The sequence below is a fragment of the Macrobrachium nipponense genome, chromosome 30, assembly GCF_015104395.2.
Source record: "Macrobrachium nipponense isolate FS-2020 chromosome 30, ASM1510439v2, whole genome shotgun sequence".
NCBI classification, from domain to species: domain Eukaryota; kingdom Metazoa; phylum Arthropoda; class Malacostraca; order Decapoda; family Palaemonidae; genus Macrobrachium; species Macrobrachium nipponense.
In genome coordinates, this window is record NC_087218.1 from 54,743,422 (window position 1) to 54,761,113 (window position 17,692).

A 17,692-nucleotide genomic window follows, 5' to 3' on the forward strand; every position below is an offset into this window, starting at 1 on the left:
AAGAAATGCTAACCAATGTTAGCCAAAAATGTTTAACAGGGCCAGTAAAAGAGAAGTCACTATGGAGAGATAGCAGCTACGAAGTGTATACCTTAGAAGGCCACAATGATATCATACTCTCTGTGGACTGTACTGATGAATTCATCATCTCTGCTAGGTTAGTGCAACTTTTTGGTAATCATTTTCCCTTTTATGCTTTAATATGCATTCTATATATGCACCAGTAAGTTTTGCAGTTAAGCATTCTGCAAACATTTATTCAGTCAGTTTTTGATAATTTAGTATGTTTTTTGTGTATATGAACATTGAAATTCCTAACAAGAGCATAATAAATCTTTATGCAGAACTCTACTTTTGTTATAGTATTTATTGCCTTTTAAAGAGGGAACTAAAGCAAACCTTGAACCTTGAGGAAGCCACAACAAATTAGCTGATAGCAGTAATCATGAATAGCTTGCTTGTAATGTACAATACAATATTGCAAATGTTTAGATTAGCTTCCATCTTCAATTAAAGATATAAGGATAGTTATAATTATATGAATAGGAAACTAGTAATGGCACGTTTCCACTTTTTTTTTTTTTAGCCGAGACACAACTGTGAAAGTGTGGCGAATCTCTAAGACCAAAGAAGAGCGAAGTTTGAGAGGGCACACAGCATCAGTTACAGCTGTGGCATTCCTGCCTGCAGAATTAGCGTACTCTTTGTTGAGAAAATTTGAGGTAAATGTAGCTTTAATTTTGTCCTTTTCCTTTTGAGCAAGAACTACTCGAATTGAATTGCTTGAAAATATTTTGTTAAGTTCCCTAAGTAGGTTTGGTTTTCATTTCTTATCTGCAGCATTTACTAGACACAGGGAGCTACTTTTGGTTTCTGGACAAGCAGCTGTATAATGAAAAAATCTGTTTGTTCCGACACGGCATACAAACCTTCGGTCCTTTTACAATAGGAAGGTACTAGCGGCAGCTGGATAGGTCGTAAGCTTTCGAACAAGGGGTTCGGTAGTTAAACTGCTTGTCGACAGGCGCTCAGCTGCGCGCGACTGGTAGGTAAACAAATCACTTTTGCTTTCGGCCTGCTGGCGTGTGGACGTGTATCATCGCTCCTCTGCCCGCTTCATCGTCGTTTGCTTTCGCATGATTGTGTTTTTCTTTTCTATGTATCTAGTGAAACTGAATTGTAAGTACAATCATTTCATTGAATTCAATTGTGAATTAAAGGATCTTGGCTTCACAACGCCCTCCGATTACCCGAGTGCCGGGACTGAAGGGCGTAATTGCGGGAATTCATTTTCCCAGAATGATCCTCGTATTGTGTATGCTCGGTGCCGAGGGCGGGAGCGCTCGCTCCGAGCGTATATTGGGTTGGAAATGTGTAGATGAAAATCGTAAGTAAGTGCTCTTTTCATTTATATTTTTTTGACCTGTATGCCCGTTGCCGAACGAATGCGCTCGGCACGGGGAAACTTATTCAGTATGAAAGTGGAATCGCAAGTACAGTATTCTTTTTCATTTTCATATATTATTTTTTGTATTGTAGCAATACTCATTTTGGATCAGTTTCCGAGCTTACCCGGAGAGTGATCCTTCCCCTTTTTATTTTGAATGAAGTGAAATCGCAAGTGCAGTTCTTTTTCATTTTCATTTTTTTTATTGAGATTGCTTTGTTGACTGGGATCAATGTTCCGCTATTCACGGAATTGATCCTTCCCCTTTTTATTTTTTGTGTATGAAGTGAAATCGCAAGCGCAGTAGTCTTTTCATTTTCATATATTTGTTGATTGCATCAATTCTTTATGGATCAAGGTTTCCAGAAACCTTGATCCATAAAGGTAAGGAATGGAACCTTTCACCCTTGCGCTCGGTACCGAGGGCGCAAATGCGCTCGATCCGAGCCCTTATTCATTGTGAAGTGAATCGTTTGCAAGATGCATTTTCATTTTGTTCCTTATTATTGATTGCATCATATTATTTGGTTCAAGTTCCGCTCAGTCAGGGAATTGATCCTTATGCCTTGTATTCGTGCCGATGGCACGATTGCTCTAGGGCTCTTATTTTGTTGTTGTTGCGTACATGGGTACTGTCGGGGGTGTGGGGAACGAGACACCCCCCGCTCAGTTCCACAGATGGCTCTTCCCCTTGGGGGGGGAGGTTATCGGCGTTCTTCTCCTCGCCCGATCCGTCGAGCGCGGGGGAGGGCGCTCGGTGCCCGATGTACAATTGTATTAGGGGTCTTCCACTCGTTCGGGAGGATCAAACCCCCGCACGAGGGGATTTCCCCACAATTAAATCGCTACTACTATTATTTCCGCAGGTGCTACTGCCACGAGCGTGGACCTTGGTGAGGTATGGGCGTCCTTCCAATTGCAGAGCGTGCTGGTGTCCATGGGGCTGCGGTTCTATGTCTGGGCCTACTGCGGTCACCCATGGAGTGGTGACCACGCAACCAGGTGACGACGTCCCTCCTCACCTGGTTGTACTCGCCTCACGTGGTATCAGTCTTGCCTACAGCCGCTGTGAAGTGCCGTTCGCCGTACCGAGAGGGGGGCGTGCCGCCGCCGCTCGTGGTTGCCGCGCTGCAGCGACCACACTTCCGCTGCCCTAGAACTCGCCCCTGGACCTGCCGCCGGTACCAGGATGTTGCTGGCTGCTGCTACACTTCCTGTGTTTCCGGTGCTGCCTGCCGTACCTGCCGATTCTGGGATGCAGTTGCTGCGCTGGCTGTCCTGCCGTTGCTGCAACTGGCTGTTCCTGCCGTTGCTGCGCTGGCTGTCCCTACCGATGATGTGCTGGCCGTGCCTGCTGTTCCTGAGATGCCCATACTGCCTGATGTCGTCCCTGTTCGTGGTGGTACTACCCAGACTTTGGTCTGTCTGTACAGGTGCGTCCGGGCCCTGTGGCTTCGGCTACAGCAGCCCCGGCTCCGCCCTGGATAGCAGATCTTACGTCTGTCCTGAGGAAGCTGACGAAGAAGAGGAGGAAGGTGTCGTGGTCGTCGTCTTCATCTTCTTCATCGTCGTCGGCCGCCGCCTCTTCCCCTTCGATCTTCTAAGGCTTTACAGCGAGGGAAGAAGAAGGTCGCCTCCTCCCTCCTAAGAAGCTTCCTCGGGTAGCTTCTCGGGACCCGTCTCACCTCGGTGGGAACGGGAGGGTTTCCTTCCGCTGGTCCTCCTGCTCCTTCGGGAGCGGGGCCCGTCTCTTCTTCCGCAAGGAAGAAGACTACGGGGACCAGAGGGGTACCGGCTAACACCGGTACTTCCTCGCCTGGTGTCAGTGGTGCTGCCACTGCATCAGGGTCCGTCTCGGCCTCTCGTTCGCGGGAGGTACCGAGTGTACGGTAGCCTACAGCGACCGTGCAGCCAGGAACCAGACCTCTTGAGTCCGCTCAGCGTCAGGTTCACGGCACGGGGCGGAAGACTGGTGACAGCCGCTCACGCGACTCTCAACCAGACCAGCTCTCGCTCTCGCGGCGAACAGCTGGCTACCCGGGGACGTGACGTCCAACGACGGCCACGGGCTGAGGCTGGGAAGAGGTCCTCCCGTTCGCCGGTGCCAGCCACGGCTGGAAACCAGCGACGTGACGTGCCGTGAGGACAAGCACCGGTCTCACTGTGACAGTGGAGCCTGCAGTCGCCTGACCGTCGCTCTCACAGAGAGCGATCGGGTACGGCAACCAGCACCAGCTCTTCTGACACTCGAGATCGGGGCCGCTGTGCTCAGTCCAGCCGTTCTCCACAGCGAGACGGTTCGACCAGGCCCCTGCAGCTCGATCGCCACCGCGGGTTGACGATCGCCTGCAGCCCTCCAAAGCCTGCTGGTTCTGCAGCGAGCAACGAGGGGAGCGTCAGGTCTGCTTCCCCTCTCCCCGTACCTTCAACCACCTCGGGTTACACCGGGAGGAGCGAGGTATTGAGGAGTGATCGTGAGGGGTGCGCCCCTCATGATCCCACCCAGGCAACTCCCTAGGTGGGTGACCGTGGCCAGGCCGGTTCTTGGTACCGGCCCAGGGCGTATGCGCCAAGTGGATGGGGAAGATACCGAGAGGGCTGTCGCTGTTCCCCTTCTTAGGAGGAAGGTTCTCGGAATATGCTCTTGTTCGAAGGGCGTTAACGGTCCCACTCTGCAAGATGCTGTGACTTCCGAGATCCAGAGGAACTTTGCCGAGGTTACGGCGCTGATTCGTCAGCACAATGACCTCGGGGAAGGATCGCCGCTCCCACCAGCAGAGCCACGTCTCGGCTCGAGTCGTTTTGGGGCCCGAGAGGGAACCCAAATCGACGGCTGGGTCTGGCCGCGATCGGAGCTTGCCGACTGTGTTGAACCAGGTAGTCTCTCGTCTCCGGACAAGAAGGCTCTCTCAGTTCTGGACGGTCGAACAAGCTACTTCACCTCCTCTACTGCGACGAGGCGTTTATACGTGTCTTCGGACACCGTATTTAAATACCCCTTCGGTCCTCCTGAGGTTTCGACCTCGACGAGGACTGGAATGAGTCGGAGCGGTATCGGCTCTCTACTGTCAGGTGTCGATCAGCCCCACCCAGACGACGTTCACAGTGGCGGCAGACACTTACCTACAGTATGAGTTCGTAACCCTCCTCGGGAAAACGTTTTCTCCTGACGATACGTTTTCCCAGGCTCTGAGAGGCCATCGCCGTAAGGCGATGGCTGCTCCTTTTCTTCTCCAACTGCTAGATCCGCTGGGAAGGCGAGCCAGTATCCAATTCCTCCCCCATTCCCTCTCTCCTTACGGCTACGAGGGAAAGGGGAGGGATCCTACAGAGATTTCTCTGTAAGATCCCACGTTAGGGGCTGCGCTTACCGGGGGGACCTTCGGGTCCTACCTGACGTAAGCCCCGGTCATTGAGGAGGGATCCTGCCCCTTTCTCGATTTCTACGGGAATCGAGAGGACCACCAGCCGATATCGCTGACGAATTCGGTGGGGGGTTTCGCAGAGTGCTTAGAATTCTACGGAATTTCTAGCGCACTCAGAGTGTTCGAGTTTTTACGATCTCCAAACACTCAGGCGAGACCACGGTCCAAAGTGAGCGAGAATCCCCGATAATTGTTACACGATAATCGGGAACCTCGCTTATGCTCGAATTCCTGTAATTTCTAGCATTTGGAAGAAGACCGCTGCTGAAAGAAGAGTATCTCACAGTAGGCGCTTAACCTGGAATAGAGAAGAACGGACGGAACTTCCAGTTTGGCTTGAACTATCGTCTTCGGTATTCTGTTCACCATTGAAGCTTTCCTTTGGGAAAGACTTCTCCTTCACTCTCTTGAATAAGAGAACGAAGGCGGTCGATCTCCAATCCTTATTCTCATTCCTCGAGGGGAAAAGAATTTAGGATGGAGGTCGTGGTACAGAAACCTACAAATATACTACGTATACCCTCGCGACATGATTCTTTAACAGTTGAATTGTCCGTGGGGTAGGCGCATACCGTAGTTAACTCTACGGTTTGTGACCGAGACGAATTGTATCTTAATTGAACTGCAACTCGGGGTTGCCTGCAACCTCCCAGCAGTTATCAGTTTCGATTTTAGATACTTGGTATTGTCATGACAACACCAAATAAGCTTTTGTATTTACCGAAATCCGTTTCGGTTAAATATAATTGCTCGAGCGTATTCTTTATGCTCGATGGTTCTAGCCGAACGCATTCCTTCGTGGAATAATGGATTACCTGGCAACTCAGGATGACAAGTCACCGAGAGCTACTGCGTATTGAACTGCCTGATAGCGGCTCAGTATCAGCTAGGTCTCTGAGATGCACGGTCGGTTACGTCTCTCTCTCCCCTGGTTGGATTGACTACCGAACCGTATCTCTGCCCAACAATCATGGACTTAGTCCTCTGATAAACGGGGATTCTCGCAATAATGAAGGACCATCTACTGCTGTGACGCTCGATTTCATCGCCTTCGACATTGCGAGAATTTTCAACAGAGATATCTCTTGGACTCTGTCATCTTTCTGTTTACCGCACGGTAACAGAAGTCTGTACTAGTCAACCGCTGCATCGCACTGCGATAATGCGAATGATTTTTGCAGACATCTGAGTTTGTCTTCAAAATATCTCGTATTCGTAGGTGTGCAATTTCATTGCTCGCCCCGAATTAACAGATATGTCAGAAGACATCGCCTACTCTCCGACCTGACAGCTCTACTTCCAATTTTCAGCCCATGAGAAGCAGTTCTTCAGGCAGTAGTTCCCTGTCTTCATTACTGGAAGCGCTCCGCTTTTATTGCAACTACGGTCCTCACCGGACAGCAATCAATAGCGGTTAGCGTTCTCAGTCTTTGTAGCACAGGTTCAGAATCTTGAGAATCCCTCTCTCGGTTCAGCTGTGAAGACGTAGGTTGCATTTTCTGTACACCTTCGTTTTCAACGTCACATAGTGTTGTTTCTCCTTACCCGAGAATCAACTATACTATGAGATATCTTGCCATCAAGGACCGCGGTCTCTAGAAGGCAATTGACTTTCGCCTGTTGGGCACATGCCTTAAGAGAGTCATCACCTTGCCTTCTGGCATCGGTGACGAACAAATTATTTGTTTAGTCTCTTGGCATAACCCTGTTAAGGCGAAGGTCACGTGACTTGCTCGAGTGCTTGGACAACTTGCCTCCTACCGAACGCAGTCAGTAGGCAGCTGTCAGAGCGCCCAAGTCTGTTACGAACTTCGCTGTGGACTTAGTTCGGTTGTTCCATAACAATCTTTTCTTCGTCCTAACGGCTTGTCACAGTACCCATACCATCGACACCCAACATTGAGTGTCGGTGTCCTATCCACTACCGAGAACAACAACTTCGCTGCAGACGGATAGACCAGTATGGGTACAGGACATCACCGAAGTCGAGAAGAGGGATAGGTCATTCGACAATTCCCTTCTTTTCCTCTGAGGTAATTGCATGACTTTGTTTGCCTGCGAAGTCAAGCATCCAGGGGATGGGGATTCGTGACGCTCGATTTCGTACGAATTCGTAGCGAAGACTCTGAACCCTTCGGTTCCTGACGATCGTTAGAGTCCTTCACAGTCCCCTCCCTAATGGACTTCACCGCCTTCGATGCGAAGGAGATGCTGCTTTGTCCTGTGAAAGCGCGACCGCGCTTTCTGAAGAAACTCGACATCCCAGGCGGAGTGTTGAAGACTCTTCGTCAGCACCAAGATGACCTAGAAGTACACTCCCTCGAGTTACACAAGAACTTCTCCGTGGCGCAGGCTGAAGGCAGGGGTCTGGTACAACCAGACCACTGGCACCTCCTTCTACCTTTTGGATATTGCCCACAGGTCCTTGGATCGTTTTCCTTAGGACCCGTGGTGGCTGCTCAACACGTTGTGTAGCTAACCCAGACCCTAGCAGGCTGAACAGCATCGAGTCCTGGTGTGACTGTAAGAATAGATAAGTGAATGAGAGAGTGACTGGCTTCTCTTCCTATCTTTTTCTACCCCTCTACCTGTGGTAGATATCGGTCATCACCTTGCTGGATAAGGACGAGATGCCGGTGAGCTACTCGACAGAGCCCCATCCTATCCCTTTCACTAGGGATGGGAGCGAATATCCACCACTTCCTCCTACAAGGGGGGGGAAGTGGATGCCAACAAGAGACAAACCATAACGTTGTTGCCTCTTGCAAATAGGAACTTGTTCTTGTTTGCTGGTACGAAGAGATACGCTTGCCTCTCTCTTAGTACTTGGTCCAGAGGTCTGACCATTGATCCTGCGGTGCACACCCCGATCAATCGGACAGAGGCTTGGATCCCTCCCTCGCTCTTACGACCAGGGAGGCTTCCAAGGTTGGGCGAACACCAGTCTGTTCACAAAAGACTCAGATTCACCACCAAGAAGTGAGTCTTCCTATTGTAAAAGGAAAGGACCGAGGTTTTTGTATGCCGTGTCGGAAACAAATGACAATTTGTCCAAAATTGCATTTTTCCTAACTATACAAACCTGAGGTCCTTTTACACATAGCCCCACCTCATGCCACCCCTCACTCTGCAGTTTTTGCTTGGGCCAAAAGCAAAAGTGATTTGTTTACCTACCAGTCGCGTTACGCGCGCCTGTCGGACAAGCAGTTAACTACCGAACCCCTTGTTCGAAAGCTTACGACCTATCCAGCTGCCGCTAGTACCTTCCTATTGTAAAAGGACCTCAGGTTTGTATAGTTAGGAAAAATGCAATTTTGGACAAATTGTCATATTTGTCTTCCTACAAATTCAAACAGTACCATGTACTGTAATTATTTCAAAGGAACTTATATCTGGTAATTATTGGCCCAAAAGGGGAGCAAGTCTCATCCTGTTGAAGTTTTCATTGTATAGGTTTCTGTATGAATTGGTTGAGATTTTTGCCACTTGTATTAGTTTTGGTATGCTTTTCTTATATAGAATTGGATAAATGCATCATGGGTGTTTTTAAGCAAACCATTTTTATTAGGATTGAAATGTAATTAGAAAACAGTAGAAAAAATAGGAAAAAATTGGTTTTGTGTATGACTCAAGCAAGTGCCTAAGATAACCTTGTGCTTGACTTTGAAAGGAGTGAGGGGATGTAATTAAAACTATAAGGGAATGAGTGCCCATGGTAAAACAACCATTTTCTTCTCTGCCTTCTTTTGTGGTGTGCTCTGTTTCAACCATGTTAATTTCAAGATTTTCATTGGTTTCTCTTTGTCTTTTTATGCTACTTTATGTATATTTAATGTGTTTGTAGATATTTTTCCTTTGGTGTCCTGCAAGTACCAGAGATATATTCCACGAACTTGAAGTATGTTTTACATTCTTAGCTGTACCTGTGATTACTATGATATATTCCATGGATACAAAGCACATTCACATGCTGTACCTGGCTTCCTGCAGTTACCATAACTACATTCCTTAAACATATGTGTAGTGTAGCACTCATACAATGTAGTATATCCCATGACTCACATTTGAGATTGTTGTACATTGGTTGGATAAATCTTTAGTCCTGTTTGAGAGTTTTTAGTAAAGGGTTATGTAGTAATCCTAGCCATGAATTAAAGAGGCTGGAACTTTCTGCTAAGGAACAGCTTGTTTATGTTTTTTATATCTTTTTCATTTGTAAGTTCCTTAACCTAACTTTACACTTGTAAAATTCCTTATCATAATTTTATTTTAAAAATCTTTAAACTATCCAATACGAAGAACTGTCTTGAAAGACATGTTTACGTACTGAGAATTGTTTTACCTTCATTAGCTATTTCTGGTAAAATAAGAAAAATGTTCTTTCCTCACAGTATGATCCAGAGTCGATGCGATTTTCCTACAGTAAAGGACCTCCAGACTGCAGAGTTTTGGCTGTTTCAGGGAGCTTAGATTGCACTTTGAGAGTGTGGGACATTACCACAGGTTAGTGTGATGGATGCAAGTCAGGTTGTAAAAGTAGCCCACTTTGGAGTAAGATTAGAAAAATAAAGAATAAACCATAAAAGGGAAATAAAGAAAAATGAATGAGACTAATGTGAGTGACTCAACAAAAAAAGGTTTTCTTCCAGTTTGAACTAAAGTTCCAATGATTCAATGATGCTGCCAAAAAGATCACTCCATAATTTGGTCACAGCTTGAACAAAACTTAAGAGACAATTGTGCTATTGAGCCTTATCAAAGAAAAACCAAGACTTTAAAATGTGCTGCACATCTAGTACTGTATGGTAGATGGTGTAGTCTGGGAAAATTTGGATGCTACTTTGGTTTGAAACTTCATGAAATACACTTATTAAACACATGTCAATGTACTTCATGTAACACAGTTTTATATGGTTACTATATATTGTATATGGTTATATATGTTTTATGTGCTTTCTTTCCCTCAAAGGTGAAAGTTTTGGCTCAATATACACGTACAATGGTATTACTGTGATGCAGTGTGCAAACTGGGGTACTGTTACTGGAACAGAAGGAGGAAAACTCGAAGTGTGGTGCCTTATTAAGGGAAACCGTCACACTTTCGTCAATGCGTTCCAGTGCCAAGTCGCAGCGCTATATGTGAGTTTTTGCATTTTACAATTTTCATATTTTCTCCATTAAGTTTTCAATGTCACTTCCTTAATTTAAATTGTTTTGGAGATCACTTTCTTTGTGTCATCAAATGTATCAGACTTTAGTGCTCTTACAAAAATACAGATCCAAGTATTTTGCATGTACTTTACATGATGTTCTGATTACTGTTTTTCAGCAGTTTAATGAGACCACTGAAGGTTTATTTTTAACTAAGGTGAAAATTGGTAAAGTGAAATTAGTTGAACTTTTATTTGGAAAGAGACAAGCTGTAATAAATGAAATGTTGAATTCGTTCATAAATTGGTGTCATTTTAATGTGGATATCATAATAGAAAGCAAGCACACTTTTAACCAGAGTTTAGTAATCTTGTAATTATTGTTTGAAAAATCTTCATCTTATTTTTAAAACCTGGTGATTAATAATAAAATTATTTGGTGTATGGTGAACCTATTTAATTATGTGGCCTTTCTTGTTGACAGTGAATATGATGTACTGGATCACTACATAATGTACGCTATTTGTTTCTAGATGTACAATGGGTGAAAATCCTTAACTCATGAGAAGATACAGTTTATATAGAAATGTTTCTTTATTAGGAAGTGCAAAGTAAAATCAAGATATACCACTTAATAATTCTTGTTAGCAGCTATATATGATAATTTTTATTTTTGGTTTGCAGATTGAAAATGATCAAATTTATGCAGGAAGTGCAGAAGGAGATATAGGCATCTGGCAATATAACGTATTGTCCCGGACTCTGAGCTCTGTTTTTTTCATGGAATTAGAATCTCAGGCTTATGTTCCTCTTAAATGTCTCTCCACTCTAATTGGTATTGGAGGGGTGCTGTTTTTGGGTGACAACGGACCAAATATTAAAATTTTGGACTGGAAAAAAGGTTTGTAATGCCAGCCATTTTTCTTAATATTTTATTGCTGTATTTCCATTATACTGAATCCTCAATATGTTCATGCAAAAATATAAACTTCTGCTTTACAAGTATATTGAAAAAGCTTTAAAACAAATTAAGGTGTAGTACAACTACCTGGTGCATAGTACTAGTGCTTTGCTTTGGTGAATATCACATTTTCTTTTTCAGTTTACCGCCATACCATCACGAAAAATTCCAAAATTGTCATCCTTTCTTCTCCCAAAAATTTTCAAATTTGACTATCCTTAAATTGTCAATTTCAGCCATGTGTTTCTACTACAAAGTTCCCTTTTCTTGGGTTAATAACTGTTAATTTAGACAAAATAGATACATCTATTAATCATTATCTGCAGTGGGAACACATGTAAGACAGAGTATCTTTGTCTTGGACAGGTTGATTTTAGTTGCATATCAAATTTTTAATGGAGGAAAAAAGAATGTCTTCAAGATATTGTATACATGTTTGTATTCAAATATATCCCTTATCGCAAATACAGATTTATGAAAATGAGACAAAAATGGCTGGTTATTTGTATTACTTTGCCATTGATCTATTTTAATTAAAAACTTAATTCTTTTGACAGGTAGTGTTACTCTCCTACGTAACCATAGAGTAGATATTGGGATGACCGATAGCATAGCAGTAGCAGCAGATGGACACTTACTCTCATCATCTTACTGTATTGATACTGGAGCACTCTTCCATAAATGGTTAGTTGGTGTCTTGCCACATACAACTACAGAGGCAAGGAAGCCTTTTTATTTTAGAAAGAAGCTAGAAAAACTCAACTCATTACAGACTAAGATTTCTGATGAGTTCTTTCCATCCTAACCTCTTACTATCCTGAGTGCATTCACTCACCATTCCCATACTGTTGGGTAATAGAACCCAAATGAAATTAATGACTCTGCAGATAGTATTTCCATACCCAAGTTATTATTGTTATTTTTTATGCATGACACTTACCTGGCAGGTATATATATAGCTGTATTTTTCTAAGTCCGACAGAATTTAAAAAACTTCCGACACACGCAGTGGTCGGCCAGTGGTTAGTACCCATTCCCGCCGCTGGGAGGCGGGTATCAGGAACCATTCCCATTTTCTATTCATAAATTTTCTGTCGCCGGTACTGAAAAACACCTAGTTTTTCAGTACCTCCGGCTTAGGATTTTGGAAACTTCATTTGCCGCTAAGTATCCTAATTGTCTTTTAATTTATTTACTTGGATTTGTGGCTAGGCATACGCTATCTTAAATTGATTTGAATTTGATTCATTTTTGCATAAGATATCTGAATCTAGTTAGGCTAGTTTCAGAGGTTGTTGTCTGAAACAAAGATAGGGTGTGGCTACCGAAAGCTTCGGTAGTTCCGCACTTGGGGGGCGCAATTAATCAGTAAACATGTCTATTTCCGTAGGAAAAAGTATGATTCGTATGTACGCAATTAATCAGTAAACGTGTCTAATTCCGTAAGGAAAAAGTTTGTTTAGTATGTACGCTATTAATCAATTACGAAAGTCAGGGTAGTGATACTGCTAACCTTCCGGTAGACTTTTTTTTTTTTTTGCCTAACGCTGTAGTATGGCCTACGGGTTATGACTATGTCTGCGAGAGGTGATCGCTCTCCTTCATTGTTGTGTGAAGAGTTCTACTTCTGTTTTTGTTACGCCTAACCCTGTAATGTTGCCTTCGGGCCCTAAACAGTGTCTGTAGAGGTTATTGCCCTTTCTCTTATACTATTTCGATTCGTAACTTAGATCGAAAGTGTTTGCTTTAGAGAGCAATAGTGAAGTGGCTAAGTGCAGTGACAGTGCCCCTTGTGTAGTGGAGGGTGCGTCAGATCGGCCTTATAACGCCTCTAGGTCTAGACCTCTGTCGAACTCCCAGAACCAAGGAGAGGGCATGTCGAAAGCCGAAGGAGGGTTACAGGGAACCCCACCGATCTGGCGTGCCTTCGGCAGTTTCTGATGAAAATACCCAGACTGCCAAAGTGCGTGCACATGCACGAATCCTGAAGGATTGCTTCTCGTCCTCCGAGGCGTCCTCCCCGCACAAGGGTTGGAGCTCTCGGAAGGACTCGCGCCCTCTAAGAAGCTTTATAGAGGAGGGACGCTTCACGTCCCTTCTCCCTCGTTATGTGTTTCAGTGAGAAGTAAGAAGGCGAAAGTTGCCTGATCACGTGTACTTCTTTCCACCAAGAAATAGGAAAAAGAAGGCAGTTTCTCTCGCTTGTTTTGACGCCTGTCAGGAGCGTGACGCTTTTCTGCACGCTTATTTGGACGATCGGCTTGAACAGGACGCTCGGATGGACGCACTCACCAGTGGACGCCGAGCGTCCTCGCCAGTGGCCGCCGAGCGCACCAGGACGCCGAGCGTCCTCGCCAGTGGACGCCGAGCGCGCACCAGAACGTTTCTGTTGAACTCTTCAAGCTCTTGTTTAAGATTTGAGCCTCAAGAAAGTGAACAGAACTTCGTCTTCGAAACCCAACCAAGAACCTCGGGTTTCGTGAATTCAAGAGGTCTCTGTCAATATTATATTGCTTTTCGCAAAGGTGGATGGAGTTAAGGAAAGCTCAAGGGAAGATCTCGTTTTTCTCTACCTCAGTCAAGACTTTGAGATAAGACAGTTACGGGTTATGTAAAGGCTCGACGTCCTGAACGTCAGGATTTTCGGCAACGTTCAGTAGGATTCTTGCAAAGGCACTCATCAAAAGGACGCTCTTCAGGAAAGCGCAAGACAAGACTTCCTTTGCCATACTGCCAATAAATTTAAAGCTTTTTAGACCATCTGAAAGGGTTTTTCAGATGATAGATTTTGTTAGTTTCTAGTCGAGACTTCCATGCCGATTGAGCATCGTCGTTCTACCTACCGTAAGCCCAGTCTTTTAACAGGATTCTTGTCCCTTCCTTGTTTGAGACGGGAATCGAAAAAATAAAAGGCTCGACTTCCTGGATTACGTTTTGTCAATTCAGTGACTTTCCCCCATTGACAATATACTATCGTTTTGTCAAGTAAGTGGGTCTCCCTCATTGACAAAATATCTCTCTGTACCGTTAATGGGTTAGTTCTCATTGACAAACATCTCATTAACTTGATATTGCGTAAGCGAATAAGGACAAGGTTCGGAAGAGCTCTCCTTCCTCATTCGCAGACTCGTACAAGAAATAGACTTGTAGACTACGTCAATGAACGCTTATGTCCAGTATCTTAAGAAGCTTGAGATGTCTGCTTCGATTCTCTAAGTTTTGTTCATGAAACTTGCCTGTCAGATATGTATGTAGCTGTATTTCCGAATTCAGCTATATATAGTCTGCCAGGTAAGTATGAACAAACTTTGTGATATAATAAAATTTTTGCCTTGCGTTATTTTACTACTGGTTGGTTCAAGTCATACACGCTTGCTGTAGTTACCTCTTCGGATGGCAACCGAGAGTCTATTGTCTACTATTTTAAGGACATTTAATCGTCACTCCCTGCAGCCTTCCAGGAGTTTCCGATTTATCTTTTACCGTTGTATGGTAGTGTTCTGACGACACAAAACGCATCTATATATTTAGCGTTTTCTGTTTCGCTTAAATATACCAGCTTGAGAGTCTCTTTTTGTTCAAAAAATAACGGCGACCTATTTCTTCGTAGAATAGGGTAGCTGGCAACCCAGACATAAAGTTAAGAGACGACGTTCGTAAGCTGCTGGCTGCTGCTGTGTCTGACTGTCCAAGTTCCAACCGAGCCACCAGTAACAGAGCGTGCGCTGTCATGCGCTGTAGGTTACGTCTCCTCTCTCCTGCGGGATTGACTGACTAACCGTATCTCTGTGCTGGCGGTTACGTCTCTCCTGCGGGATTGACTGACTAACTGTATCTCTGTCCTACAATCACGGACTTTAGCCTAGATTGAGGGGATTTCTTACGTGAATGAATAAACGTTGCATTAGTTTTGCCTTACTATGTTCAACAGAGTTATCTCTTAATCCTTTCGGTGCTCGTTACCGCACGGTATAGAACTACGAGTCTACCGCAACATTGCACTTTTATATGCTCTCCTGCTTAGGCAAAGCGCAGCCTTATAGGGAAGTAAGCATACTCGGGGAGGGAATGGATGAGCTTGCTGGGGACCATTTCCTTCCTGAAGAAGTTTGTTTCCCCGAATAGACTGCAATTCAGACCACAGTTTTTTTCCTACCGGGAAACTGAAATATTATTCAAGATCTAGGAATTATTCTGAACATCTCTCAGTGCATCATGATAAAAAGAAGGTGCCGGACATCTGGATAGTGTTTCAGATGTCCTGGATCTTAATCTGAAAGAAGTAAATGCAATTCGGTAGTCCCTCCAGTCCTCGAAACGAGTTTTTGGAACCAGTGGTCCACATCAACTCTGATATTCCACAGCTCTCTCATATCTTAAGAAGTATCTTCTCTCGGTCCCTGCTCGAGTTTACGAGAAAGAGCCTATTAATAACAACAGGCGTAGAATGTAACGATCATCTAGAGGTTTCGTTACAGGATTGCAAAAGTCCGTACGAATCGTCTCGATCGACGGCAGCAACGATAGATTACTAACATGCTAGGTATTTTAATTAAGTGGTGTTCTTTTTATGGTTGTCTGAGAGGGTTATTTCCTCTTCAGTATGTGAAGTGTAATGTGTTACGTTAGCTTTGTGTGTGGTTCAGGTGCGTCTAACTATCCTAGCATGAATGCCCCTGGTAAGAGAGGCTAGGGTTTCCTGTCAACAAATTGTCCGTCCAGTTGTCAGACCCTTGTTATTAGCTTTCTCAACAAACAGGTCACATCCTAGTTGAAGCGATACTAAGGTTTAGCAGGCTAAGAGGCAGGACCTACGAAGTCAAGCTACCTTAGCAGGTAAGGAACTTAATAAATAATTTTAAATAATTTTAAAAAATTAGTTAATTTTTGAATTATGACGATGTTGCTGTCTGTGACCCACCTCCAAATGTGTCAATCAGCTATATATATACCTGCCAGGTAAGTGTCATGCATAAAAATGATATTGTTATGATACAATAAAGTTTTATGCATACTTACCTGGCAGGTATATATAATTAAATTCCCACCCTCCTCCCCTCAGGAGACAGGGTTTTCAAGAGAAAATCTGAGGAAAACGGGAATAGTTCCAAGTACCAGCGCCACGGGAACGTGGGGGAGATCACCTGAACTACCAGTGGTCTAGCGGTTGCCGAGAGTTTTGAAAATTCTGCCAGTGCGAACAGACAACAGAGAATGTTGTTTGACAGATTTGCATCTGTCAAACAACAAAGACCTTCACGATCATTGAGGTCTGTGGAATCTCGATTCTAGCTCACCATCTACTTTTTGCCTCGCCTGTTTTCTCGGAGTCAGACACTCGTGCGAGATCAGGCGACATATAGTAGCCCTGAGTTTCTTATTGACGAAGTCGATTGCGGGCGACGTTGGGTTGCGTTGATACACCCCCAAGGTTTGCTTAGATTGAATCGCCCAGGCAGTCCAGACACTCATCCTTCAGCTAAGAATAGTGCCTTTTGGTCTTCAGGGTACAGCCTTGCTGTCCTTGATTCGTCTGACTGGTCAACTGGTCGTTCACTGACTTTAGTACAGACTGTGCATTTCCGGATCGAAGCTTTCAATATGGAACTTAGACGTAGTCTGAAGTTCGTGATGTCAAAGCATTCGAACCTCTCCTGCCTGTTAACTTCTTGCATGTGATCAGGAAGGCCTTCTTCTAACCACCCTAGATACGACAAAGAGGGTTAGTGAGATTTTAAGCCATCGTCACAAGTTTTGGCTTTAGAGAACACAAGGAGGTGTGCTCTCTAAGCCTTTCGTTATGGCCTAAGAATGAAAACCCTTTTTGTCCTTGGGCCAGGATCTTGGAAGCAAGGATGGCACAAGTTAGTGGGCAGGAGCCAGAGAGAGTCCTGTGCCCTGTCAGGTCTCTCAAGTTTTATCTACTTAAAATCAAGAAAGTCGAAGTCAGTCGGGCAATCTGCAGTGTTCCGAAAAAGACCAGACTTGCCCATATCGAAGTACACCCCCCTGGTTTTAGGGTTAAGGAGTTCTTTCAAAAATGCTCCTTCATTGTGTTTTGCACAAAGATTTGAAAGCTTTTTTATCTGAATGCTCACGAGGTGAGGGCGCGGCCTCGGAAGCATTTTCAACAGAGCATGGCACTCGGCAACATCCTGAGTACCATGTTTTAGCGAAGCAACTCTGGGTTCACTTCACACTCCCTGCGAGATGTGAAGATGGCATATGAGATCTGCTGCTCGCTAGGGCCATACGTGTCTGCAGACACAATCTTGGGGGCAAGAAGTACTACTCATCCTATCCTGTAGAAAATGGTTAGGAAGAGCTCTTAATTTAGTTGTGGAGTCGCTGACAACGGCGACTTCTTAACTCTGAAGCCTTAGTTAACACACATTAACTTTGACTAGGTTGGTCAGGTGGTGATATATATAATTATATATATATTTATTTTACTTCTTAGCCCTCATGGTATGGTCACTATGGTCTAGTCACATTGTGGTCACGCCCCGTTGACAGATCATCTGGAGTGCACCAGCTTCATAGGTCTCTACCCTCGCTGGCAACTCTAGTAAAGCAGAAGCAGACTTGGGTGAAAGTAATCACGAAGTCGGCTATGCTAACAGGTGGAACCAAGATGTAAATCATCTGCATGCATTTGTGTCCCAAAATCCTTCTATTCTGTCCTTCCCACCTCCAATGGTGGGTTCAC

General features: G+C 44.6%; 2 protein-coding genes across 2 annotated transcripts in view; both read left to right on the forward strand.

Annotated features, from left to right (window-relative positions):
- LOC135202524 (exportin-T-like) overlaps window positions 1–17,692 on the forward strand; it is a 79,850-nt gene that overhangs the window by 13,964 nt on the left and 48,194 nt on the right. The gene's annotated exons all lie outside the window — the stretch shown is intronic.
- Window positions 6–11,788, forward strand: LOC135202162 (uncharacterized). Its single transcript, XM_064231416.1, has 6 exons — window positions 6–157; window positions 587–722; window positions 9,264–9,375; window positions 9,842–10,011; window positions 10,707–10,923; window positions 11,541–11,788. Exons 1-6 carry the CDS (start codon window positions 6–8, stop codon window positions 11,786–11,788), a joined length of 1,035 nt encoding a protein of 344 aa, XP_064087486.1.